Here is a 27,896-nt window from a genome sequence, read left to right as displayed (position 1 = left end):
GCCTTTCTCCGGCCCAATGGCTAAGCTGCCGCGTCAGTGATGTGAAGCGGCGCTCTGGCTTGTCCGGCCCGCGGCCCTCAGCTCCATTACACCATCCGCCGCGGCAGCCGGTGCAGCAGCTGCCGCCCGCGCAGACTAGGAGGGCGGGAGGCAGCTCGGCGTGGCGGGGCGGGGCGAGCGGCGCGGCCGGCTTCATTCCTGTGGGGCGCGGGGCATGGCGGAGCTGTGCGGCCGCAGGCGGAGCGGGGCGGCCCTGACGGCGGCGCGGACGACGGTTTCGCTTTGAAGGGACGGCAGGCGGCTGCGGGGAGGACTAGCACCCCGGAAGGTAGTGGCGGCGGCGGCGGCGGCCCGGCGGAGCCCAGGCTGCGGCCTGAGGGGCCTGAGGGGAGGCCTGGGCGGGAAGGGGAAGGAGGGCGCCCCCAGGCGCGGAATGCGGGAGGCGGGCTGGAGGCCATGGGCTGGGCGGCCCGCCGAGAGCGGGTCGCGGCCGGTCTAGGAGCTTGCGGGGGTGGGGGGAGACTGCCCGTATCTGGAAATGGTACAGGTGAAGGTTATGTAGGGCCGATCGTGGTTTGGGGAACTTACGGATCCCTTGGCGGGGAGGATCAAAACGGGGCGGGTGAAGTTAGCTAAAAGGCAGCCGGATTTCCTGAGTCTCGAGTAGTTTTGAAGGGAGGAGAACCTTTCGGGTGAGGGTTTTGGCGTTAGCTGGCCGCAGTTTGTTGGGTCCGACCTGTTTTTGTTCCTCCTCGAAAGCCATCCAGGCGACAACAGGGCCTTCCAGCCTCGCGCCCTTGGCCCGCTCTCCTCTGCAGATGTGAGAGAGGGAAACATTTCTGCACCCGCGCCTCCTGCCTCTGTCGGTTGTACTCTCCCTGGGCGTGTGCAGAGCGAAAACTAGAACAAAGCTTGGCTGCTTAGGAGGCGAGAAAACCGGTTGCCTGTCGTGTTTAGATTTGCCGTATATAGAGAAGAGACTGCCTCCCACCAAAACATTTGGGTCTCTGTGTATATCTTTTTGTATTCTCCTTTCCCATCTTTTTCGGGGCCGGGGGCGGGGAGGGGTGCGGAGTAGTCCCTAAAGTATGGCTCCCTTCCTCAGAAGTAGAAATGAAGAAAACCTAGTGTTTCCGCCTTTACCTGTGGAAAATTCAAAACTGCTACTATTTTCTTTTTCTTTTTCTAGTTTGGTGCTCTGTCTGTCAGATGTTGGAAGGCAGTAGACAGAACGTACTCTCCGTGGTTTTATATCCATTCTGGGGTGCAGTGATTAACCCTGAACTTTGGCTCCTCTAACTCTTGTCTGGGTCGATAGAGTTAAGCTGGAGCTTTGCTTCGAAGGATAAATAAAGCACAGCCTCTCAACTGGACATAAATGGATCTAAAGACAGCGGTATTTAACGCAGCTCGAGATGGCAAACTCCGGCTTCTCACCAAATTGTTGGCAAGCAAATCCAAAGAGGAGGTTTCCTCCTTGATCTCTGAAAAAACAAATGGGGCCACGCCACTCTTGATGGCCGCCAGGTATGGGCACCTTGACATGGTGGAATTCCTCCTAGAGCAGTGCAGTGCCTCCATAGAAGTAGGGGGCTCTGTCAATTTTGATGGGGAAACCATTGAGGGGGCTCCGCCTTTGTGGGCCGCTTCTGCAGCAGGACATCTGAAGGTGGTTCAGTCTTTGTTAAATCACGGAGCGTCTGTCAACAACACGACTTTAACCAATTCGACGCCTCTTCGAGCTGCCTGTTTCGATGGCCATTTGGAAATCGTCAAGTACCTGGTAGAACACAAAGCTGATTTGGAAGTGTCAAACCGACATGGACATACGTGCTTGATGATCTCATGTTACAAAGGACACAAAGAGATTGCTCAGTATTTACTTGAAAAGGGGGCAGATGTCAATAGGAAGAGTGTTAAAGGTGAGTTCATCTTCTTCATTTTAATTTTTTTAAGTGTTTGCCACTTATTTTCAGGAAGTGTGATGCATAATTCTAAGCAGTGATGTTGAGTAAGCCAACATTGACACACCTGTTTTGATTAGGTGTCCCTTCCTAAAAAAGACCTCTATCACTGTTAAGCAGCATTTTCTCATTTTATTTGGAGTGACTTCCAATTCTTGGAAAGTGGGTTCCCTAAAGTTTAGAGCATGTTAGTGGCAGTTGATCTGAGACCTTAGACTTGTGTTTACTGAAGAATATACTTTGATGTGATACATTATTCTAGGTTTTATTTTTTTAGAACACTCTTGGAGTAGAAACTACTATGTTTAGTGAGTCATCGTTTTGTTTATCTTAGGTAGGCATTTCGTTTGTTATTCCATCAGGGAAGACCAGACCATACTGACTTGGAAGGATTAATATCACTGAAAAGGAGAAAATCTGTTTCCTTATTCCCTACTTATTGTGTGGCCAGTAGAAAATCCTTTCATTAAATATAGCAAGAGGGAAGGCAGATTTTTTTTAAACTGCTACAGTGTTGAGAGCAAAACAAGGACTAGGTTAAGCAAATGTGGATTTGTTGACTAGCAACAGTGTAAATATCTTTGTCCAGAAGAGGAGCTCGGGTTTATGGTTGTATATGCTTTTTTTAGGATATTTTTTTAACTGTTAAAAACAGCTGCTATGATAGTATAATATTGATACTTAACATTATTTTTCTTACACAAGTTGTTTATACAAAGGAAAGTAATTCACTGTCTAATATTAAAAAACTATATAATTTAAAGGAGCATACATACATGATAAAAGAGAATCATACAAATTGGTTTATAGTGTTTGCTATGGAAAATAAGTCTTACTACCTTTCATTTCTAGACCTCCAACCATTATTTACAGTGTTTTGTGTGTCCTCAAGATAGTCTATGCAAATACAAGTATATTTGTCTGTATATCTCTCCCTCTTCCTTCTTTGTTACTTGATATATACTGTTCTTTCTTTTCTTTTTTTAATTTATCTTGGATACCATTCAACTCCAACACACATAACTACCTCATTCTGTTTCATGGCTACACAGTATTTCATTGTATGAGTGTGCATAATTTATCTAGTCCCTGTTGATGGGCAGTTAGGTCACATCCAGAATAAACAGTGCTGCTATGAATATTCTTAAATGTGTGTCTTTGCACACTTCTGTGAAAACAGCTCTATTGTAAATACCTAGAAGTGGATTTGCTGAATTAAAGTGAATGCTTGTTTGTCATTGTGTTAGTGACTGCCTCTCAGAGCAGCTGAACTTCAAAATTACGGGGCTCTACAAAGTTACTGGACATATTTACTGAAGTTAGTATAATCTTTTAAAAAAAGATTTGTCGTAAAAATGATACAGCCTCATTGTAATTTTATAATAAAATTTTTTCCCAAGCAAGTATAAAAATCTCACAAAATTTCAGCACTTAGAAATAATCCTCCCAAAGATACTGAATTTTGCATTTAGATATATGTATGCAATTTTATTTTATATACTCTTCTGTACCTATTTTTTAGCCTAATAAATGTTATCCTTAATGTCATTAATTATAGCTCTTTAATTTCAATAGCTGCTTACTCTTCTGCTAATGGAGTTTTACATTGCTTTGCTTCTGGCTTCTCACTATAAGAAATGTTTCTGTAAACATTCTTTCTTGTAAATTCATTGTTCCTGATTATCTTTGAGGTAGGTATTGAGTCAAAGGACAGCATGACTTTTTTTTTCTTAAACAGTCACCATTCTTTTAAAGAATGATTGTTTTGAAAGAACAAATTACTGCTTAATTGGCCATGTTAGTATTGGGAATGCTTTGAAATTATACCTAGAAGAGAAAGGGTTAAAAGATATGACTGCATGTTAGGCTTGTTGAATTTTTAGTTTGTTTCGGTTTTTTATTCATCAACCTAATGATGTACAGATTGTTGGTAAACTCATGTATTTAAATCAATTTGGAGCATGTTTTAAACTCATGTCACTGGAGGGATGAGTACTGGTACTATTTCCCTTCTGTTTTTCGAAATTTTTTATACTTGTAAATGTTTGGGAGAACTGTACTGTAAATAGCCCATATTTTAGTGAGCATTTTTCCTTAGTAAACTGAACAACACTTAACTTGATTACCTTTGGTATTTAAGAAGACTGTTCTTTTAAACACAGTCATCATACAGTTTTGTACTTGAGGATGTATATGCTCCCTCTTTTGGCTAATTCTAGAGTGTTTTTTTTTAATATACTTTTTTTAAAAGTACATGTAATTTTTTAATACCAAAAATTGTTTTATATAGCTTCAATTTTATATGCACATATATACAAACAAACACATATGTATTATATGTATATATAATATATCACTTTGTGTGCAGTATTTGAATTTTTGTATGGTGCCTTTAAATTTGACAGTGAGTCTTAATTAATGAATGTTGGGAGCAGATTAAAATGCATTTGTACCTCCACCACTCTGATCCTGAAGCTTCCATTCTTTGATAATTACTCTCTCATCTACTATTTCAGATTTTTCCTTTTTTTAATTTTATAGGTTTGGGGTAATAGAAAAACAGGAACCAGTTGAAACTGAGGCAGGAACACTGGAGAAGGATCTGGTAGAGGATCAAGAAGGGATTTTTTTCCCCCCACATTTTTTATCCTCATCCAAAAAATGGGAAAAACTGATAAGACTAGGGGTAAAATGAAATAATTCTTAGGACATTTCATTTCATATGTTAGCTGTTGGAAATGGTTCTGAAGAAAGAAAATGCCAGTAGATTATGCTTGGTCTGCTAAAATGTAAATTTCATGTGACTTCTACCTTCCATTACTTTTTAACAGGCAGTTGGCATTTGAATATATTAGTTAACCTCTTTACATTACTTTTTAACAGGCTGTTGGCATTTTGAACATGTTTTAACCTAAGGTGGAATTCATTCATTAATTGAGAGCATTTATTGAGTTCCTTGAGTGTGCCAGGCTGTTAGGAAGGAAATGGCAACACACTCCAGTATTCTTACCTGGAAAATCCCATGGACAGAGGAGCCTGGTGGGCTATAGTCCGTGTGGTCACAAGAGTCGGACATGACTTAGCGACTAAACCACCAGCATACAAAGATGAGTAAGACAAGATTCAGTCCTTGATTCCCTGCTCTTGAGGAGCTCATGGTTTGATCGGAGAGACAGGTTCATAAGCAGATACTTAAACCACAATATGGTAAGTGCAACAGTAGTGTTTTCTTGTCTTAGATATTTGGAAAGACTTTATCCCCAACTAACTCATTACCTGAGGGGACAGTGGGTTCCCATGGCATTCAAAAAGAGGAGAAAAACTGAGATATTTTAAGTGCTTCTCCAGTTTAACACAGCAGTTGATTTTTGAGACAGGAAAGTTGGTTGCTATTTAAACAGAGTTCCTAAATGAGAACTGATTAGACAAGCCCATCTTAGAGCCACCCACATTTATCTCAGTACTTCATAGTTATAGCCATTTTTTACTTTAATTGGTCCTTTTTTATTTGAGTTTTTTTGTTGTTGTTCTGTTTTTATTTGAGGTTTTTTTTTGGTTTGTTTTCAAATGCCAAAAACAAACAAAAGGCTTAGAGTAGGACTTTGCAGATCTATGAAAAACTTAAGTCCTTAATTCAGCTGGAAATTGAGCAGCTGAAAGTGATTGTGTGCTAGAGCCCTATAGAATGGCTCTGAGTTGGAACTGGGGAGACTGGCCCCAGAGGACACTATCCTTAGGCATGGGTCGATCACTTTTAATTATCCAGGGTAATTAAATAAATTGGTAATCAGATAATTCCTATGCATTTTCTGTCGGCAAGGTATTGTGTCAAGACATTGTGGAGGCTTTGAAAAGACAGAGCACATCACATGTGTTTGCTGTTAAAGGAATAGTATAAATTCATTCTATAGGATTTTGGAAGAGTAAACTAACTGGAAAGACTTCATGGAGAAGTTAACTGGGCTTTAAAAGGATTGCTGGAGTTCAGATCTGCAGAAGGGATTTGATACAGTTTTTAAGCCTTAAGGAAAGGCACATTGAGAAATATGCTTGGAGGATACAGAAATTGGAAAGTAGGCATATTTGGACCAGTGGGCACTCAGGGCTAAACTTTATAGGACATTGACTTCCAGATAAAGGACTTTGATTTTATTCTTTATGCAGTGGTAAGCCGGTGAATGTTTTCAGTAAGAAATGACTGAGGGTTTTTTTTTTTTAAGAGAACCCTATCTTACAACATTCTAATTCTAGTACATTGTGAGCTCTTTGAGGTTAGAGACCTGGTGTTTGTATCCATGTGTTAGAAGGAGAAATCCCAACCACAGTGGGCATTTGGTCAATAAGCTTGTTGAATGAATGTGTTGCATTTAAGAGAGGAAGGAGTATAAGCTCTTTGATGGCAAGGACTGTGTTTTCTAGTCATTTTAGTACAGAAATACATACATGAAGACATTGAGACAGTGATTGTGAAAAATAAGTGGTGCAGGTGGAACTCTATAGCAGTTCAGAAAACAGAAATTCATGTAGGCTTGTAAGTATAGATATAGGTTGGTGAAAAAGTAATTTTCGCTTCAGACCATGAATTTTAAATCATTATAACTAGGCTCACGCACATCCTTATTAATCGAAACAGGAACCATTACAGTCAACACATTTTTGCAAACAAGTTTGTTTGTTCCTGTAGCATAAAAATTTGTGCTTCAGGGTTCAATGAACTCTTGGAAAGCATTTTCTGCCTCCTGCTTGTTATGGAAGCATTTTTCCTGCAAAAAGTTGTGGAGATGCTTGAAGACATGGTAGTCAGTTGGTGAGAGGTCAGGTGAATATGGCAGATGAGGCAAAACTTTGTAGCCTAGTTTGTTCAACTTTTGAAGTGTGGTTGCATGACATGCTATTGGGCGTTGTTGTGGAGAATTGGGCCCATTCTGTTGACCGATGCCAGCTGTAGGCATCACAATTTTCTGTGCATCTCCTCGATTTGCTGAGCATACTTCTCAGATGTAATGGTTGCGCCAGGATTCAGAAAGCTGTACAGATCAGATGGGCAGCAAGCCAGCAAACAGTAACCATGACTTTTTTTGGGTGCAAGTTTGGATTTGGGAAGTGCTTTGGAGCTTCTTGGTCTAGCCACGAGTCTGGCCCTCACTAGTTTTTTATAATATCCACTTTTAATTGCATGTCATGGTCCAATAGAGAAATGGTTTATTGTTATTGCATAGATTAAGACAAGACGACATTTGAAAATGCAGCGTTTGTGGTTTTTGGTCAGCTTATAAGATACCTACTTATCGAGATTTTTCACCTTTCCAATTTGCTTCTAATGCCGAATGACCACAGAAGGGCCAATGTCAAGTTCTTCGGAACTTCTCGTGTAGTTGTAAGAAGATCAGCTTTGATGATCCTCTCAGTTGGTCATTGTCAACTTCCAGTGGCCAGCAACTACGCTCCTCATCTTCAAGGCTCTTGTCTCCTTTGCAAAATTTCTTGAACCATCACTGCACTGTATGTTCAATAGCAGTTCCTGCGCCAAATGCATTGTTGATGTTGTGAGTTGTCCACGGCTTTATGACCCATATTGAACTCAAATAAGAAGATCGCTTGAAATTGCTTTTTGTCTAACATCACTTCCCTACTCTAAAATAAACAGCAAGTAATAAGTCATTAGAAAAAAACATAAAGTGAGAAATGCACATTAAAATAATGTATAACATAACCACATTTATTTAAGAATGTATTCCAGTACCAAATGGCAAAGTTCAACTGCAGTTATTTTTGCACCAACCTTAATAGCTTTAAAAGGATTTGAGAGAGAGCTAGTTCAGGCAGTTTATTTTCCTTTTTATTATGGACATTTTCTAACTTGGGTGCAAGTGGAGAAAGTAGAGAGAAGAATACTTTAAACTGCTGTGTACTTACATCTTGCTTCAATATTTATCCACATTTGCCAGTGTATGTTCAAAAATACATTTCCTTCATCCACTTATTTTGTTATCTGCAGTAGTTTAAAGCAAACCCCAGGCATTATTTCTCTCCCACAGTACAGGCAGTTTTAGGTATAGATGTATTTCAATCAAGATAATTTTTTTTTTTAAAGATCCTTTTTGTTGTTGTTACCCACTGTAAACCCAAAAATAATACATAAAAGAAAATCTCCACTGTAAATTAAGAATGGTTGGAAGTAAGGTAATGGACAAAGATAATGACTTGCCATATAAATAGGTTATTTGTATACTTCAGGACTTAAGCTCTGATAGCTCAGTTGGTAAAGAATCTGCCTGCAATGCCGGAGACCCCAGTTTGATTCCTGCGTCGGGAAGATCCACTGGAGAAGGGATAAGCTACCCACTCCAGTATTCTTGGGCTTCCCTCATGGCTCAGCTGGTAAAGAATCCGCCTACAATGCGGGAGACCTGGGTTCGATTCCTGGATTGGGAAGATCCTCTGGAGAAGGGAAAGGCTACCCACTCCACTATTCTGGCCTGGAGAAGTCCGTGGGGTCCCAAAGAGTCGGACATGACTAAGCGACTTTCACTCTACTCCACTCAGGACTTAAGAGTGTTGGAAGCTGAAATCCTCTTTCTCTGAGAACTCTAGCTCAGCTCTTGGTTACCTCAGAATACACCCACTAGCAGAGAAGAGTAAAAGATAGGGATTTAAAATTTTCTACTTGTAACATTTTGTATTTATTTTGATTTAATAATAATATTTAATAGTTGAACTCGTTAATTTTTTTTTTTTTGGCCACACCACATGGCCTGTGAGATCTTAGTTCCCCAACCAAGGATTGGACCCAAGGAGTCTTAACTACCAGACCACCAGGGAAGTCACAGATCAGGTTTTAATCACAGATCAGGTTACTCCTGCAAACTGTTTCTTGTTCATTCCTTTCCTTCCTGAATCCCCTGGCACACTTTACCTGTGTCTTCAGGAAGACTTGACATCCTAGTTGGGGAAGCTAAGCTGTAGATGGTGTGTCAGTTGAGTGCAGTAGGAAACTATCCATTGTGTTCCTCTATCCTTGGAGATTAGGTTGGGAGCTGTGCTCCTTTAATATCCTAAAGGGCTCCTCTCTACCCCTTCCCACGTGCTCCCTTAACACATGTTGCTATTGTTGATTAGTTGCTAAGTCATGTCTGACTCTTTTGTGACCCCATGAACTGTAGCCCACCAGGCTCCTCTGTCCATGGAATTTCCCAGGCAAGAATACTAAAGTGGGATGCCATTTCCTTCTCCAGGAGATTTTCCCAATCCAGGGATCAAATTCATGTCTCCTTACCAATTAGCTATTGGTATAAATAGCTAATACCAGGAATAAATACAGGAATAAAATGCTTGAAATCAGTATTTTTATGCAGTTGAACTGCACACCGCCCTCCCAGTCTTCATAGGTAGACCTCTCTTAAAGACTCAGCTTAGCCCCAGCTGCAGGGTTGAAAAATGGATGCCAAGCACAGTAGGCTAAAGAGGAGGGATGAGAACTGTTTATGTGCATTTCCAGATGAGTCTAGTACAATAGAAGACCTTTTAATTGCTGCTTTCATCAGTCAAAACTTATACTTTACTAAACACACTTTGGTTTTAAAACAGCTTTGGCACATAACTCACATACCATTCACCCATTTGAAGTGTGCATAGTTACTGATTTTCAGTGTGGTCATAGATTTGTGCAACTATCACCACAGTTAGTTTTTCAGCCCCCCTCCCCCCAAGACCCCTTACCCATTAATAATCACTCCCATTCTCCCCTTTACTCCATTTTCACCCCCGGTGCACTTCACTTTTCACTTTCATGCATTGGAGAAGGAAATGGCAACCCACTCCAGTGTTCTTGCCTGGAGAATCCCAGGGACGGGGGAGCCTGTTGGGCTGCCGTCTATGGGGTCACGCAGAGTCGGACACGACTGAAGCGACTTAGCAGCAGCAGCACTAGTCTTAGGCAACCACTAGTATTTCTGTCCTTGTAAATTTGCCTGCTCTGCACATTTCTGATAAGTGGAATCATACTATGTAGTCTTTTGCAACTTTCACTTAGCATAGTGTTTTCAAGACATCCATTTTGTAGCATCAGTGCTTTTTATTGCTGAATAATCCATTCTATGCATACACTGCATTTATCCTTTCATCACTTAATGGGCATTTGGGTTGTTTCTACTTTTTGGCTATTATGAATAATGCTGCTATGAATATTTGTGCACAAATTCTTCCGTGGATATATATTTTTCATTTCCCTCAGGGATATATGTAGGAATAGAATTTTGGGGTCATATGGTAACTATTTTTTTAAGGAACTGCCAAACTGGGTCTTTCAAAGTGGCTGCATTCCTATCAGCATTGAAGAAGGGTTCTAATTTTCCACACCTTTACAAACATGTTATTACTCTTTTTAAAAATACTAAGTTTTTATTTTTGGTTGCACTGGGTCTTTGTTGTTGCTCATGAGCTTGCTTTTGTTTTGGCAAGTATGGTCTACTCTGTAGTTGCTGTGCGAGGCCTTTTCACTGCAGCGGCTTCTCTTACTGCGGAGCTCAGGCTCTAGGGTGCACGGGCTTCAGTAGTTGCAGCTCATGGGATTAGTGGCTCTGCTGCGTGTGGAATCTTCGAAGCAGGGATCGAACCCATGTCCCCTGTGTTGACAGGCAGATTCTTAACCACTGGACAACTAGGGAAGTCCCCCTTCTTTTTTAACCTAGTTTTCTTAGTGGCTGTGAAATGGTGTCTCATTGTGGTTTTGATTTCTTTTACTCCAGTGGTTAATGATGTTGAGCATCTTCTCACGTGCTTATTGGTCATTTGTATATCTTCTTTAGAGAAATGTCTTATCTTTGGCAAGTTTTAAAATTGGATAATGTATCTTTTTATTACTGAGTTGTAAGAGTAATTTATAACTCTTGTTGGAGTTGTAACATCACCGACTCAATGGACGTGAGTTGGCATCATCAATTGGAGTTGGCATCACCAACTCGATGGACATGGGTTTGAGTAAGCTCGGGGAGTTGGTGATGGACAGGGAAGCCTGGTGTGCTGCAGTCCATGGGGTTGCAAAGAGTCGAACACAACTGAGCAACTGAAGAGTAATTTATATATTTTGAATACAAGTCTTTTACCAGATATATGATTTACAAATATTTTCTCCTATCCTGTGGATTTTTCCCTCTTTTGATGGTATTGTCTAGAGCAATTTGGATTTTCTGTTACAAATTAATTTTTTAAAAAATCTGACTTTGGATCACTTCGATTTGACTTAAGAAAATTATTAAAAATAGTCTAAAATAGTCTGCAGGGTTTACTCATGCCTTTTACTACATGGATAAAAACTTTCTGTGGATCGAAATATAATCTAGTTGTAGACCACCATATTTCTGCTATGGCATATAATGTTTAAATTTAGAATAAAGAGGAATGGAGAATTTTCATTTCTGTATGATATAAAACAGATCTGTGACTTAAGTTTCCTTTTAAACTTCTATTCTTAACACTTGATATAATTACTGGACAAGTTAGCTATATGGCAAATATCTATATAGCAAGCAAGAAAATAAGACTCTATTTCCTTTCTGCTTGAAGTAGCGAAGACCAGGAGTATAGTCATCACTTGGACCCATCTTGGCTTACCTGAATCAGAATCTGTATTTTGCTGGGATCCTCTGGTGTTTTTCACTTTAAAGTCTGAGAGGCACGGCATTATTTGACTTATACGAAAAACACACACAGAGTTTGAACTCTGTGAAGACTTTAAGAAAAGCGGCATCTGTTGAATTGATATTGTTAGAAAAAGCAGTAAATTTTAATGGACATTTTGCATTTGTTAAATATTTTACAGCTTTTATGAAGATTTTTTTGTTTCATTAAAAAGATAAATTCTGTTTGCTACTTGGGAGTACTTTAAAAACTGGCAATTCTGATCCTAGTGACTCTTAAGTAGTTTTACCCAAATTGAGATACTGATAATGCTATATTGAAGTTCTTGTATAATTTAAGTGGTTGGTGACAATCACTTATTTATTGTTTAGTCAGTCCCCAAACATCTGGTTTGGAGCAAGGGAACTCTTAGGGCTCAGGCTAATCCTTACTCAGAATACTAGTGTTTTGGGATTATTAATTTTAGAAAAATCTTGACTCCACTGTTAGGTACCTTTCACAATTGAGCATAAATTCCTATCTCTCTTGAGCCTGCTATCAAAAATTACAAGTCTCTTTAAAGGTAGCAGCACTTAGAATTGGCACTTCACACGAGTCTCCTTGAGGAATACCATCATACTTTAATGCGTGAGCAGTTCCCACAATCTCCTTCCCATAGTAGCCATCTCCAAAGTAGCACAGTGAACATGGCTAGGTTTTCTTCCTCCATGTTTTTTAAAGCACTGTTTCTGTGTTATCATATAGGTGAAAACTAGTGTATTTGGATGGTTACTATTTTAACTTTCTTTGGAGATAACTTTAACACTTATGTATCATCAGTTTGATTTTATAGAAATGTCCATATAATAGACACATCTTTTGAGAAATCATAAAAAATTTGCCATTATGAATTCAGTACCAGAAATTTTATTTTTTCTCCAGATAAATTTTTTCTTAATCAGGCACTGAGAATTGTATAATAAGGTACTGGTGACCCTTGGACAACATGGGTTCGAGCTGCAGGGGCCCATTTATATATGAATTGTTTTCAATAATAACTATAATACACACTGTCTGAGGATGAGGAACCATGGATACCAAGGGCTGACTCTAAGTTGTCTACACTTGAATTTTCCACTGCATGGAGTGTTGGTGTCCCTAATCCCTGAGTTATTCAAGGGTCAGCTGCTCTTAATCTTTTTTCTTTGGCTGAAGGTAAATTCATTAAATTTCAATGCTAAATATCCTTTATTTCACTTTTTTAAAAAGGTAGGTATTTTTAATTAATTAACTTTTGGCTGTGCTGGGTCTCATTGCTACCCACAAGCTTTCTCTGGCTGTGGCAGGTGAAGGCTCCTCCCTAGTTGTGCGTGGGCTTGTCTTGTTGCAGAACAGGGACTCTGGGGCTTGCAGCTTCCATAGTTGTGGTGCACGGGCTCAGCAGTTGTGGCTCATGGGATTAGTTGCCCTGCGGCATGTCGTGAGGGATCTTAGTTTCCAGACCAGGGATCCAACCCATGTCCCGTGCATTGATAGGTGGATTCTAAGAGGCACGTAACCCAGGGAGAATGCCTGAGTCGAATCTTCAGTAGTACCTGGCAAATAACATCATGCATTAAAAGTTGAAATCAGTGAAGTTACCTAGCAAGAGTTAGATGTGATCTACTGATCTTTGGCATATATAGTTTAGCACAGACTACTCACAAGGCCACGATAACTTGATTTTTAAATTCAGCTTGTTATATTTTTTCATGGGACCTTGCATTTACAGTATATCTAATTCTTGAATGAAAGAACAAAGGAAAATATATGCAGTAAACATAACAGACTATTATATATATATCATTTTATAAAGTACTTATATGTTGAAAATCAGACTTACCCCACAAACGGGAACATAAATATACATGTCATGAAAGAAAATAAAGTTTGTGAACAGACATGGGATAATGTTCTGTATACCTAGGTATAGAGGTAATATAATTACAGTTAATTCCAGTGCTAGAAGGAATACCGTAGAAGCATTCTTTTGAAGGAATTTATAATTCTTTTGAATTATAAAGATTCAAAAGAATCTTTTGAAAGATTTTATGACTCCTTTGGAAGTGAATTAAAGATGTCTCTTAAGCTGTCACACATTTCTGGTTCTAAGGTAGGGATTAATTTTTATGTCATTTGTTTATTGAAGTACACTTCATGTACAATAAAATCCATCCTTTTTAGTATATAGTTCTCTAAGTTTTGATGAACATAAACAGTAATTTAACCACCACTACAATATAGATGGAATGAAAAATTCCTGTATTGCCCCTTTGCATTCTCTTAGCACCCACCCTCTGGCAATCACTGGTCCCTTATCTGTCCTTACAGTTTTTTAGGCATTAGTTTTAATAGTGAAAATGCTGAAGCAGTGCAAATGTCCATCAAAAAAGTGTTTATGTAAATTGTGACATGCCTACTTCCTTAAATTGTAACCAAAAAGCCTGTAAGAGTGATCAATTAGGTAGTATCTATGTAGTTCATGTAGACAGTGTACATGGAACATGACAGAATGACTCAGATGTAGGTGAAAAGCAGGAAACAGTTGTATATTTTCTGATTACAACTTTATAAAAATATACTATGTAAAGAGACTTGGAGACATGACATAGTTGCTTTAAAATTATGCTTTTGGGACTTCCTGGTAGCATATTGGATAAGAATCTGCTTGTCAGTGCAGGGGACCTGGATTCAATCCCTGGTCCAGGAAGATTTCACATGCAGAGCAGTTAACCCTGTGGACCACAACTTCTGAATCTGCTCCTGAGCCCACATGCTGCAACTGCCCAGCCTGCGTGCTGCAGCTACCGAAGTCCGCATGCCCTGGAGCCTGTACTGCAGTGAGAGAAGGGCTGCAGTGAGAAACGCGCACCCTGCAGCCAAGAGTGGCCCCTGTTTGTGGCAACTGGAGAAAGCGCATGCAAAGCAGTGAAGACTCAGGGAAGCCAGAAATGAAGAAATAAAACTAGGCTTTTGTTTTGTTTTGGATTTTGGTGGGATTTTTTTTTGACCTGTTTTCTAAACTTAAGTAATGGACTAGGCTATAATTTGAAAATTTTTTTAGGGCTTCCAGGGCAGGGGCATGAAAGTATGGTGGTTATATACTTAACTTGTTAGAATAAAGACTGTATGCTCCTGCTAAGATTTTACTTTTTAAAGTTATTTTGTCCTTATTTGAAATCATGTTTTGTGAAATCAAGTGTTAAAAATTTAAGAACCTACCTTAGCTTTGATGTTGTGCTAACTGCTGTCTGGGACATAAAGGAAACATAGGCTCTGTGTGCTTTAGGAATAGGCCATTTAGGTAAGAAAACCTATTTGTGAGGCCAGAACATATTATCTTACTTCCTTTGTGGCTCAGAAAATAAACAGTCTGCTTGCAATATGGAGGACTTGGGTTCGATCCCTGGGTCAGGAAGATCCCCTGGAGAAGGGAATGCCTACCCACTCCAGTATTCTTGCCTGGAGAATTCGATGGACAGAGGAGCCTGGCAGGCTACAAACCCATGTTGTTGCAAAGTTGAACACAACTGAGCAACTAATACAACAACAACATTTTATGTGGGCCTCTCCAGTGGCTCAGTGTTAAAGAATCCACCTGCTAGTGCAGGAGATGTGGGTTTGATCCTTGGGTTGGGAAGATCCTCTGGAGAAGGAAATGTCAACCCACACCAGTATTCTTGGCCTGGGAAATCCCATGGACAGAGGAGCCTGGAGGGCTACAGTCCATGGGGTCACAAAGAGTCGAACATGACCTAGTGCCTAAACAACAACAACATACTATGTAATGTATTACATGAGGTATTATATGAGTACTTATCAGGATGAGTGAAACATTCATTCACCAGACATTCTCAAAATGATAAATTAGTATAGTATAACCAAGAAAGCCTCTTTGAGCAGTTAAAATCTGTTGAACCTTGGCAGAAAAGAAGTTAAAAAAGTAAAGAAGAAGGAGTATATTACAGGAAAATTAAGAGGCATGGAGGTGGAAGTAAGCAGGACAGGTTGTGGGGCTGGAAGGTAACTTAGGATAGAGTGATGGGAAGCCTAAGCAGCTTCTCTGCCATGTGTATAGCAGATATTGATAATGTCTTTTGGGGCAGAGTACGTGTTGGCAAACTGTGCCCCAGAGGTCAAATTCTGCCCACTCCCTGTTTTTGTACTGCCTGAGAACTAAGATACGGTTTTTGTATTTTTTAGTGGTTGAAAAAAATCAAATGAATAATATTTCAGGACACAAAAGCCATATTGTAGCATCTATAAATAAAGTTTTGTTGGATAACAGCCATTCTGTTAATTTAACCAATTGCCTGTGGATACTTTTTGTTATATGGTAGAGTTGAGCGATTACAGCAAAGACCGTATGGCCTGCAAAACCTCGAATACTATCTAGCCCTTTGCAGATACAGTTTGTGGCTCCTGGGCTAGATACACAGAGCAGCATTCATACTGGAGGTGACGAGAAGTGAAGCTGGAGAAGTAGGGTAGGGAAATATTTTCCCTTTTCAAAAATCTATTTCCCATAGTGTTTCTTCTTAGGTGTGTTTCCACTACCAAGATAAAGCTTTACTTCACATAACATGCCTTCTAAAACTGTAGATTTTTGCTTTGTTGCTTTCTCACCGTCTCACAGATAATGATTTGAGAATCAATGCTGTAGAGTTTTGAAATCTTAAAGATTTTCAGCTGTTTCCTTAGAGGAAGCATAAAAGCTTTTGAGTTGGAAAGTAATGTGATTGGTAGAAGTTTTGTTATGAGGTTGGTTTTTATTAGAAATCACTTACTCACAGGAGTATAGTGTGACTAGCATTTAAAATACGACCTTAGATATGAGCAGTACATCGAAATGGCAAATGGGAGGCATGGATTTTGATTTTAATACTAATTCCTCTGGTTTCTATTTGTAGAACAAGTTTATCTTCTCTACTTTGCATAGTTACTAATATAAGATTGCAAGAGGGCAATAGTTAATAAAATTACTGGTACCTTTCTTCTTCACTTATATCTGCTTTTCATTATTCACTTCAAGTTTCTCTAGGCTTACTTTACTTTTTCCTCTATAACTTCTTGAGATGGAAACTTAGCTGTTTTTTTCAAAAAGCCTTTCTTTTCTAATGTACATTTAAGTGTAGTTTTAGCCATATCCCATAAGATTTTTTTATTTAATGTTTTTTATATCATCCAGCTAAAAATATTTTCTACTATCCTTTGGGATTCCACCTTTGACCCATGTGCTATTTAGAAGTATATTTTTAAATTTCAAGTATGTGGAGATTTTTCTAGGGTTTTTTTTGGGTTTTTTAAAAAATTTTTGGCTGTACTGGGTCTTTGTTGCTGCACGCAGGCTTTCTCTAGTTGAGGCAAGCAGGGGTTACTCTAGTGCAGAGGCTACTCTAGTGCATGGGCTTCTCACTGCATCAGCTTCTTTTGTTGCGGCTCCCAGGCTCCAGAGCAAAGGCTCAGTAGCTCTGGTGCACAGGCTTAGTTGCCCTGTGACATGTGGGATCTTCCTGGACCAGGGATTGAACCTATGTCTCCCTGCATTGGCAGATGGATTCTTAACCACTGGACCACCAGGGAAGTCCCATTTGTTTTTAATCTTAACTTGTATTGTGAACTTAGAACGTATTCAGTGGTTTCAGTCCCTTGACATTTATGTGAGTCTAATTTTATCGCCTAGAATGTAGTCAATATTTATATATGCTCCAAGTATCCTTTCCCAAAAAAATGAAACTCTATAGTGTTCATTATGCGAAGTCAAGTGTGCCTTAGGAAGTGTCACTACGAACAAAGCTAGTGGAGGTGATGGAATTCCAGGTGAGCTATTTCAAATCCTAAAAGATAATGCTGTGAAAGTGCTGAACTCAATATGCCAGCAAATTTGGAAAACTCAGCAGTGGCCAGTTTCCAGTGACCTGGAAAAGGTCAGTTTTCATTCCAGAAAAGAAAGGCAAGCCAAAGGATGCTCAAACTACCGCACAATTGCACTCATCTCACACGCTAGTAAACAAATGCTCAAAATTCTCCAAGCCAGGCTTCAGCAATATGTGAATATGAACTTCCAGATGTTCAAGCTGGTTTTAGAAAAGGCAGAGGAACCGGAGATCAAATTGCCAACATCTGCTAAATCATCGAAAAAGCAAGAGAGTTCCAGAAAAACATCTACTTCTGCTTTATTGACTATGCCAAAGCCTTTGACTGTGTGGTTCACAACAAATTGTGGTAAATTTTTAATGAGATGGGAGTACCAGGCCACCTGACCTGCCTCCTCCGAAATCTGTATGTAGGTCAGGAAGCAACAGTTAGAACTGGACATGGAACAACAGACTGGTTCCAAATCAGGAAAAAAGTACATAACAGCTGTATATTGTCACCCTGCTTATTTAACTTATATGCAGAGTACATCATGAGAAATGCTGGACTGGATGAAGCACAAGCTGGCATCAAGATTGCTGGGAGGAATATCAATAACCTCAGATATGCAGATAATACCACCCTTACGGCAGAAAGCGAAGAAGAACTAAAGAGCCTCTTGATGAAAGTGAAAGAGGAGAGTGAAAAAGTTGGCTTAAAGCTCAACATTCAGAAAACTAAGATCATGGCATCCAGTCCCATCACTTCATGGCAAGTAGATGGGGAAACAGTGGAAACAGTGGCTGACTTTATTTTTCTGGGCTCCAAAATCACTGTAGATGGTGACTGCATCCATGAAATAAAAAGACCCTTACTCCTTGGCAGGAAAGTTATGACCAACCTAGACAGCATATGAAAAAGCAGAGACATTACTGTGCCAACAAAGGTCCATCTAGTCAAGGCTATGGTTTTTCCAGTGGTCATATATGGATGTGAGAGTTGGACTGTGAAGAAAGCTGAGCACCAAAGAATTGATGCTTTTGAACTGTGGTGTTGGAGAAGACTCTTGAGAGTCCCTTGGGCAGCAGGGAGATGCAATCAGTCCATCCTAAAGGAAATCAGTCCTGGATGTTCACTGGAAGGCCTGATGTTGAAGCTGAAACTCTAATACTTTGGCCACATGACGCAAAGAACTGACTCATTGGAAAAGACCCTGATGCTGGGAAAGATTGAAGATGGGAGGAGAAGGGGACGACAGAGGATGAGATGGTTGGATGGCATCACCAACTCAGTGGACATGAGTTTGAGTAAACTCCAGGAGTTGGTGATGGACAGGGAGACCTGGTGTGCTGCAGTTCATGGGGTTGCAGAGTCGGACACGACTGAGCGACTGAACGGAACTGATAGTATCCATTTAATTTTCTGTATCCTTACTGGTTTTGGTCTTCTATACTGAGAAAAGTGTGTTGAAATGTATTATGAGTGGATTTATCTGATTTTGTTTGTAGTTCTGTTGATTTTTGTTGTATTTTGCTGTGTTTGTACATGAAAACAAACTTAGAATTATATCTTTATGTTGTTTTGAGTTTTATATTATTATAAAATGTTTCTTTATCTCTAAACATGCATTTTGTTTTGAAGTCTACTTAATCTGATATTTTAATATCAGACAGCTTTCTTATGGTTAGTTTTTGCATAATATATATGTATTTTTTCATCATTTTACATCAGCCTTTTTCTGTGCCTATATTTAAGGTATTTCTCATGTAAGCAGCATGTAGTTGAGTTTTATGTGTTTGTATTTTTAGTCTGATAGTTTTTGCATTTTAATGGCACATTTAGTTTGTTGTATTTAATATAACTACTTACGTATTTGGGTTTTAATCTCCTAGCTACTTACTAATTTTTATTTGTCCTACCTGTTTTGTAATCTTTGTTTCTGTCGTCATTTGGATTAGTTTTCATTTTTTCAGTTTTTTTCTGTATTGTAGGATATGTAGTAATTACCTGCATGTATACCCTCTATTATTTTAGTGGTTCTTCTAGATAGTACTACTTTGACTTATTAAAGGCTAACATAAATTACTAATTTTACCTTTTTCTAAGCAATGCAGAAATCTTAGAATACTTTAATTTGTTACCATCATTACTTGTATGCTATTACTATCAAGCATTTTTCTTCTATACACGTCTCAAACCCTGTTATAATGTTTAAAGTCAATATTTACTTAGATATCTCACAAATAAGTTGGCATTTATTTTCCTTTCCTGCCTTAAGGCTTCTTTTGTTTCTGATTAGAACTTTGCTATCAGTCTAATTGTTGTTCTTTTGCCGTCATTTCTGCCTGTTCTTTTGTTTTAAGATTTTTCTCTCCTTTCTTAGTGTTCATCAGTTTTGTGTGGTGTGCCTCGGTGTAAGTTTCTTTTTTATCTAGCTTTCTTGGTTGTAAAACTTTTTAAATTTGTGGCTTAATCATTGATGAGCTTCAGAAAATTCTCAGACTTTATCTCTGTAAATATTGCCTTGCCTTGGGCCCTTTTTCTTCCTCTAGAATTCTGGTTTTAAGTATATTAATCCTGACATCGTTTCCTCTGTCTGTTCTTGTCTCCTGCCTTTTCATCCTTTTCCTTTCATGCGTCTTTCTGTGTATTTTCATCTGACTTATTTTCTAGTTCACTGATTCTCTATTCAGCTCTGTGTAGTCTGCTTTTAAAGCCACCCACTGAGTTTTTCAGTTCTAGAATGTTAATTTGGTTCTTTTTTTTAGTTTCCACTTTTCTAATTCTCAAAACTTTAAATCCCTCTGAATATTCTAAGCATAAATATTACTTCAAAGTCTTGTGCTTGCTAATTGTATTATTTAGGTCCTCTGTTGGGCTTTTCTCTTAGCTCTTATTTCTCTTGGTTTTTGTGTTGTGGCTCCTGGTTTTCTCTTCTGTCCATTATGTTTGATTAGATACCAAACATTATATATGAAGAATATGTATATAAATAATTTGAACCCTAGTGTGATAATTGCTTCATCTAAATAGTATTTGTATTTGCTTCTGGCTTTTGATTACATATGCCAGCAGTCCTGGATTACTTTAATTCCATATCAAGATGATTTTAATTTCCATTTCAGTTCCTGTGAGGACTGGTTTATTTGCGCTTCATCTTAACTCCTAGAAAGCAGCCCCACAGAGCTGTAACCTGAAGTGTAGAGGGGTTTCTTAATGGGCTCTGGACTTTAGTTTTCTCCTCTAACCCTACAAGATCAAAAGCTCTGCTCAGTTTTTCAGCTGCCTCTTCCACAATCAGAAGAGGTCGTTGGGGGAAGTTTCCCCAAATTCTGGACTTAACTAATTTTTTTTTATTCTCCTGGATGTTGTCTCCATGTGAGCTCTTACCTGCCGTCATGTGGGTTTTTTAAAATACACTTCTCAGCTTTTCTAGTTCTTAGTGGGAGGGGATCCTATTACCTCTGCTGTTGCTAGATGTGAGTCTCTTAGTCCTTTAAAAAAAACAAACACAAAAACATTTTTTTCAGCATATGATGTATGTATATTCTGCATTATTCTAATACAGCAATTCAGTTAATTAAAAGACTGGCTTTTGCTGCATTTTTATTCTTGATTTTATTACTATGAATGGAGAAGAGTGCCATCTAAGCCTTCTTCTTTATTACACTGTCTATTTCTTAGAGAAGAAGGAAGTATTATGGATCCTTAATTCAAGAGAGTTTTAAAAAATATACTTAGTTGTAGTCATGTTTAATTGAAACTATTTTGAGCAAATAAACAGAAGTAGTCAGAAGTTCTGGGCTCTCCTGAGTGTTGGTTACTATACACATTGCTGAAACCTTCTATCAGACACTTGGAAATGCTGAGTCAGAATAAATATGCAAACGTTGTCAATGTAATCCCTGTAGATACAGAAGACAGATAAGCAGGATACATTTGTGAAGAGATTCAAGTCCTATTATAACTTGTGCTTTTTTGAATTTTAGTTGTAGATTTGTTATGCGAAGGATTCAGGTTTAAACCACTTTCTAGAACATATCCTGCACCTGAGGTTCCCATGGCTACCCCCACGTTTGGAGTTAACATACGTTCGTACTCATGGCCAGGATTTATTAGAGTGATGTAATAAGGACATAAATCTGGATCATAAGAGGAAAGGTACAGGTGGGGTCTAGGGGACTCTTGTGCAGGCTTCTTTATGCTCTGTCCTTGTGAGAGGTCACTAAGAGCACAGTCTTCTCCTAGCAACGTAAATATATGCATGTAATGTTCTTGCCCAGGGAATCCATTTGATTGATTAGAGACTCAATGCCCAAGTTTTTACTGGGTGCTGGTTACATAGGCATCCTCTGCTGAGCACATATTCAAAATTCCAGACTCCCAGAAGGAAAGCGGGTAGTCTGCATGAATTCACCCTTATCATTTAGGGAAACTTATATCTTGGAACTGTTTACCAAACAGCATTCCAGACGCCAGCCAAGGACCATCCTTGCAAGCAGGTCTTTCTAAGAATAGCTGTCTCAGCCAGCCAGGTTAGCTCATTTCCACACACATGCCTAAAATGACTCACTGTTGAAATTTTCTGTAAACACTATGTAAATACCAAAGGTCTGCATGATAATTTCTGTTTTGATCATAAGTAGAATGCTTATCATTAAACTTAGGTAGCTAAAATAACTTGAGTGGTTATTATGTTGTAGTATGTTCCATCCATACAGGGCTTTTTATTAATGTGCCAGTGCCTGTTGTCAGTTTTAATCCATGTGTGGGAAGAAGCGGACAGTATTAGAACATTTAGTACATCTAAAAAGAATGTTTAAGAAAATTAAATTACAGTGGGAAGTAATCCATTAAGAAAGAAAGGACACTTCAGATGTCTCCTTTTAAAGTTCATATTCAACCACCCACATGTTTTTTAGCTTTCAGTGGATTTGTTTTTCTTATGGGAGTTTTTTGAAGAAAGTACTTTGTTACCAGTATTTTTGACTAAAGCTGAAGTTCACTTGGCAATCGGAAGTACTGAAAAAATAACTTCTCACTCTTAGAATCAAATAGAAGAATCTTAGATACTATACACTAGATTTCTTGTTTATAAATGTGGAATCTGACTCAGAAAGTTACGTGACTGTCAGCAAAACTGAACAGCTGGTTAATTTCATTTCATCTGTTTTTAGTTGTAGAATATACACTTGAAAACATTATCAAAAAATACCAAAGAGGCCATGGACTAATTTTGAATTTCATTTAGTGACTTTGAATATCTTTTCATACCTAATTTGGTCATTTCATTTATTCAAAGAACTTAACCAATATTATTTTTCCCTTGCTGTGTGTCAGACATTAATTTTAGGTGCTGGGGATCATTTGTTCTTATTTGGAATCAAATTAAAGTATGTCTCATTGAGGATGGCTTGGAGCTGCCTACTTTTCTTTAGATTTTAAAGTACGCTTATGTATTGCATTGTATCCTGGTTCCTCAAAATATGTTATTTCTTTTTTCCTTCTCCTTAAGGTAATACTGCATTGCATGATTGTGCGGAGTCTGGAAGTTTGGACATTATGAAGATGCTTCTTATGTATTGTGCCAAGATGGAAAAGGATGGTTATGGAATGACTCCCCTTCTCTCTGCAAGTGTGACTGGTCACACAAATATTGTGGATTTTCTGACTCACCATGCACAGACCAGCAAGACAGAACGGATCAATGCGCTAGAGCTCCTGGGAGCTACATTTGTAGACAAAAAAAGAGACCTCCTTGGGGCTTTGAAATACTGGAAAAAGGCTATGAACATGAGGTACAGTGATAGGACTAATATCATTAGCAAACCAGTACCGCAGACACTAATAATGGCTTATGATTATGCCAAGGAGGTAAATAGTGCAGAAGAGCTAGAAGGTCTTATTGCTGATCCTGATGAGATGAGAATGCAGGCACTATTAATTAGAGAACGTATTCTCGGTCCTTCTCATCCTGACACCTCTTACTATATTAGATATAGAGGTGCTGTCTATGCAGACTCTGGAAATTTCAAACGATGCATCAACCTGTGGAAGTATGCTTTGGATATGCAGCAGAACAATTTGGACCCTCTCAGCCCAATGACTGCCAGCAGCCTATTATCTTTTGCAGAACTGTTCTCTTTCATGCTGCAGGATAGGGCTAAAGGGCTGCTGGGCACCACTGTTACCTTTGATGATCTTATGGGCATACTGTGCAAAAGTGTCCTTGAAATAGAGCGAGCTATCAAACAAACTCAGTGTCCAGCTGACCCCTTACAGTTAAATAAGGCTCTTTCCATCATTTTGCACTTGATTTGCTTATTAGAAAAAGTTCCTTGTACTCTAGAACAGGACCATTTCAAAAAGCAGACTATATACAGGTTTCTTAAGCTGCATCCAAGGGGAAAGAATAACTTCAGCCCTCTTCATCTGGCTGTGGACAAGAATACTACCTGTGTAGGGCGGTACCCTGTTTGTAAATTTCCATCTCTGCAAGTTACTGCAATACTGATAGAATGTGGTGCTGATGTGAACGTCAGAGACTCTGATGACAACAGTCCCCTCCATATTGCTGCTCTGAACAACCATCCAGACATCATGAATCTTCTTATTAAATCAGGTGCACATTTTGATGCCACAAACTTGCACAAACAAACTGCTAGTGACTTGCTGGATGAGAAGGAAATAGCTAAGAATTTGATCCAGCCTATAAACCATACCACGTTGCAGTGTCTTGCTGCCCGTGTCATAGTGAATCATAGAATATACTATAAAGGGCACATCCCAGAAAAGCTAGAGACCTTCGTTTCACTTCACAGATGATATTTTGACTGTTAAAGCACGAATTGGTAACAGTTGTTTCATAAATGAGCACTGTTGTGATGACACCAGCATTCATTTAGCTTGATTCCATCGTGCTCTCATTGGCTAAAGCATTGTAAGCATCAAATTTACAGGATTGGTTTCCCAGTATTTAATATAAATATACCATATAATATATTGTTTGTGGATTCCTGAGAAATGAAATGTCATATTCAATTCTAAAATTGTCTGCCAAAGGCTTATCCATTCTGGTTTTGTTTGCGTTGGGTGTTTGGGACAGAGTTAACCATTTTTCAGTGGTGTCTTCATACTTTTCTGATTTGTGAATTTTATACAATTGAAGGTCTTTTTTTCTGCTTCTTCCCTCTTTTCTCCAAACTTCTCTCCTGTTTCCACTTTATTTTTAACTTAACCATTTCTACTTAGCAGCTATTTTTCTCCCCTCATGGACCCATGTTAAGTTGTACAAACTTTATGGACTTGTTACCATTTGCAGTTTACCATAAGTGCTTTATCTTCTCTATGCACGGGCTTCAACTTGACTGTTGTATGTCAGCATATTTCTATGCAGCAGTTGGTCAGCTTCAACTCTGAAACACTGTTAAGTATGTTACAAAGTTCATTTTATGAAAGTACTCTTGTAGCATGATAATTTGTAGAGCTACAGGTTAGCTACCAGAGCCTGAGCTTTTTTGTTGTTTTTTTCTTTACATCTGAGATTTTTTTTCTAATCCACTGAAATTATTGTGTGCTAAATTTGGGAAGCAAATCTATTCTAACTCATTAACCCAGTTGAGATTGAGATCTGTCATCTTAATACATCATGCAGTAAAAGGAAGACTCATTATAAAGTAGCCCACCTTTCATGCTGCGCCAGCATTGTCCTGCTTGTGCCGATGATGTGATTAAATGTACAGAATTTGCTTAAATTTAACCTCAAAGTTTATCACACAGCTTAATGAGTCACACTGAATTATTCAATAATTGAACTGCAAATCACTTTTAGTTACTAAAAGAGCTGAAGCATGTCAGTGGCATGATGCTTGCCAAGCCAGACCTAGGCATCTAGGATAATTAAGGTATTTTAGTATGCCATTTACTGCCATAGTATCAAAGGTCAGTAACAGTGTTCTTTCTTTCTTCAAGCTTAAGTATACCTTTGAAGATAACTTGCATGGATTACTTTGGTCTCAATTATTTGTCACCATAATTAAACACAAAAGGTTGCAGTGCTTCCTGTTCCTTGACTGAAAATTAACTTGTTTCTCTTCCTTTCTTCCCTTGTTTCCTCCCTTCTTTCTTTCTTTCTTTTTTTTTTTTTTTTTGATTTTTTTTTTAACAGCTTTGCTAATGCCACAGAAAGGGCTCTTTTAACTTAAGAAAAAATAAGTGAAAAGTACTAAAAAATTTCAGGTAATTATCATTCAGCACTTTATTGTTACTCAGAATAAAATTTATGATGGCATATTTGCCTTGCCAATGTCTTAATGAAATTGTTCTGAATAAAAAGCTCCTTATTGGTTTGAGAAAAACTCAGTTTACCTGTGAGTTTAATGAGCTGGATCACTTGGATTTTTGTGTTGACATTTTATTCTGAGGGTGGATGTAGTGGTATTAAGAGTTGTCATTGCAAACAGTCACATTAGGTTTATTTCATCTTTACTCAGTAAAAAACTTGTAATGAATCGTAAATAAATAAAAAAGCTGTAGACTCACTTTCTGGTTAAAAAATTGAAGTTTAATTTTTTAAAAGATACCCTTACTCATTTTACTAGGTTGTACATTTAATTTCACCATTGAAAAAAGTGGTTTGGATATAAATGGTTACTCTCCGTACTTTTGATGAAGAGATTTGCATATCTTGTTTACTGTGGGCAAATTTGATGAAATATTTGAACTGCCACCATATATTATGACTAATTTGTGATTTAGAGAAATATTCTAGAAATATCAGACATCAATTTTTGAAGTCATTCGCCTCTAACCCTGAGGTATAAAAATTATATATGCATAAACTACTTTTTTTAAAAAAATGAAAACTTTGTAACTACAGTAAATTTACATTAGTTAAATTCAATAATTTATGGATGAAAGGTGAGCAATTGTATTTTAAGTGACTTAATAGTCCTTTTTTGGGGATGGGGTAGGAGGACTACATGCTCTTATAGTAAGGCACATCTCACACTACTTTATAGGTGAATTTGAATTGTGCAATTGAGTATAAAACAAGGATTTCTTTACATAGCATTTTCCCACCGCTGACTATAGATAACTTAGAATTAATCCTCAGTCTTGATAACTGAAATGCAATATTTCAATTAGGATACAGTTCTGTTTGCCATCTCCCTAAATGCTCTTAGGAGCTCTTGAAAAATCAGTTAGTTTAAAAGCTCAAAATTATCCATTTTATTTTAAAGGAAGTTGTTTCATAAATGTGACCTCAGACCTGTTTAAGGCCTTTGTTAGAAAGTATTCTCAAAATTATGAGGCTGGATTTTTTAAAAAATTTGTGTTATTTTTTTAAACCAACAGATGAGTAATTTAATACTTAATGAGCTAATTGTACTCTCTACACTGTAGCATGGTAATGTTGACTGGAGCTAATGTATAAATTAATTCTATTTCCATAAAAGTTCTCAGTTAAGGCCTGATGAATTTTAGATGTTCCATTCTTGATCGTTTCTGTAAAAGAAAAGAAATGGTGATTTTACTCAGATTAGATACCAGTATACTTTATAAACAAGTGGATTATAGATTTAAAAATAGTCCCTTTCTTTCCATTAATTGGACAGGGACATAAGCCTACATCAGCAAAAAGTAATTTGGTGCCCAGAGTGATTTTGCAGTTAAGTGGTTGCTCATTTGTAAAGTGACTACCTGAAGGTATAATGTTTTCAAGACCCCTATCAACTGTGACTTGGGAAAACTGTTTAGATTATATTTGAAAAAGTAGCTTTTTCAAATCATATAGCCCATCAGAAACCTTAGGTTGAATTTTATAGGTATAATAATCCTTGTAATTTTCCCAGAATTGTGGGGGCCAGATGAAATAATAACCATAGTCTTGTGCATTGTAACAGCAGTTTTACTGCTTGGACCTTTAACCATTTTAGAGTTAGATACTAAGGAAAGTAAAATTAATTGGTTGTCATAGTTCCTGCCCCCCCCATATCACTAAACAACTAGTTTCCCTACCCTTTTGTCAATTCCCATTGTGTGTTTTTCCAAAAAGTACTGTATCCTGGTGCCAGCCAATAAATTGTCACACAATGGAAAATGATACAACATTCATTGTAAGGTTTAATAAAATTAAATTTGTACCAAATACTAGTGTATTATTATTAACTCAATACTTGACTGATATTATCTTAATGCATATGATAGTGAACTCCTGTCTCAAAAACACCCACTGGTAATGTATAGTTAGAACTCATGAGATAGCATTTATTATTATACTTCTGTTTGAAAAACAGTGATGATTTATGTAGTTCATTCTAATTTTTTTTGCAGTTGTGACCACAGAAACTAAAGATACAGTAAGATTTTTGTTGTCAGATGAATGGGGGGAGATGGACTGCTTTTACCTTTTGTTTT

The 27,896-nt window shown here is 38.1% G+C and overlaps 1 protein-coding gene across 1 annotated transcript; it reads left to right on the top strand.

Moving 5' to 3' along the window:
* FEM1C (fem-1 homolog C) lies at positions 1 to 25,834 on the top strand. Its single transcript, XM_081513675.1, has 3 exons — positions 1 to 328; positions 1,190 to 1,922; positions 22,993 to 25,834. The coding sequence occupies exons 2-3, from the start codon at positions 1,379 to 1,381 to the stop codon at positions 24,300 to 24,302; spliced, it is 1,854 nt and encodes a 617-aa protein (XP_081369801.1). The 5' UTR covers positions 1 to 328; positions 1,190 to 1,378; the 3' UTR covers positions 24,303 to 25,834.
* The last annotated feature ends 2,062 nt before the right edge of the window (positions 25,835 to 27,896 follow it).

The sequence above is a fragment of the Giraffa tippelskirchi genome, chromosome 7 (genome assembly GCF_054371585.1).
Source record: "Giraffa tippelskirchi isolate mGirTip1 chromosome 7, T2T-mGirTip1v1.2.pri, whole genome shotgun sequence".
NCBI classification, from domain to species: domain Eukaryota; kingdom Metazoa; phylum Chordata; class Mammalia; order Artiodactyla; family Giraffidae; genus Giraffa; species Giraffa tippelskirchi.
This window is presented reverse-complemented; position numbering and strand designations above follow the sequence as displayed.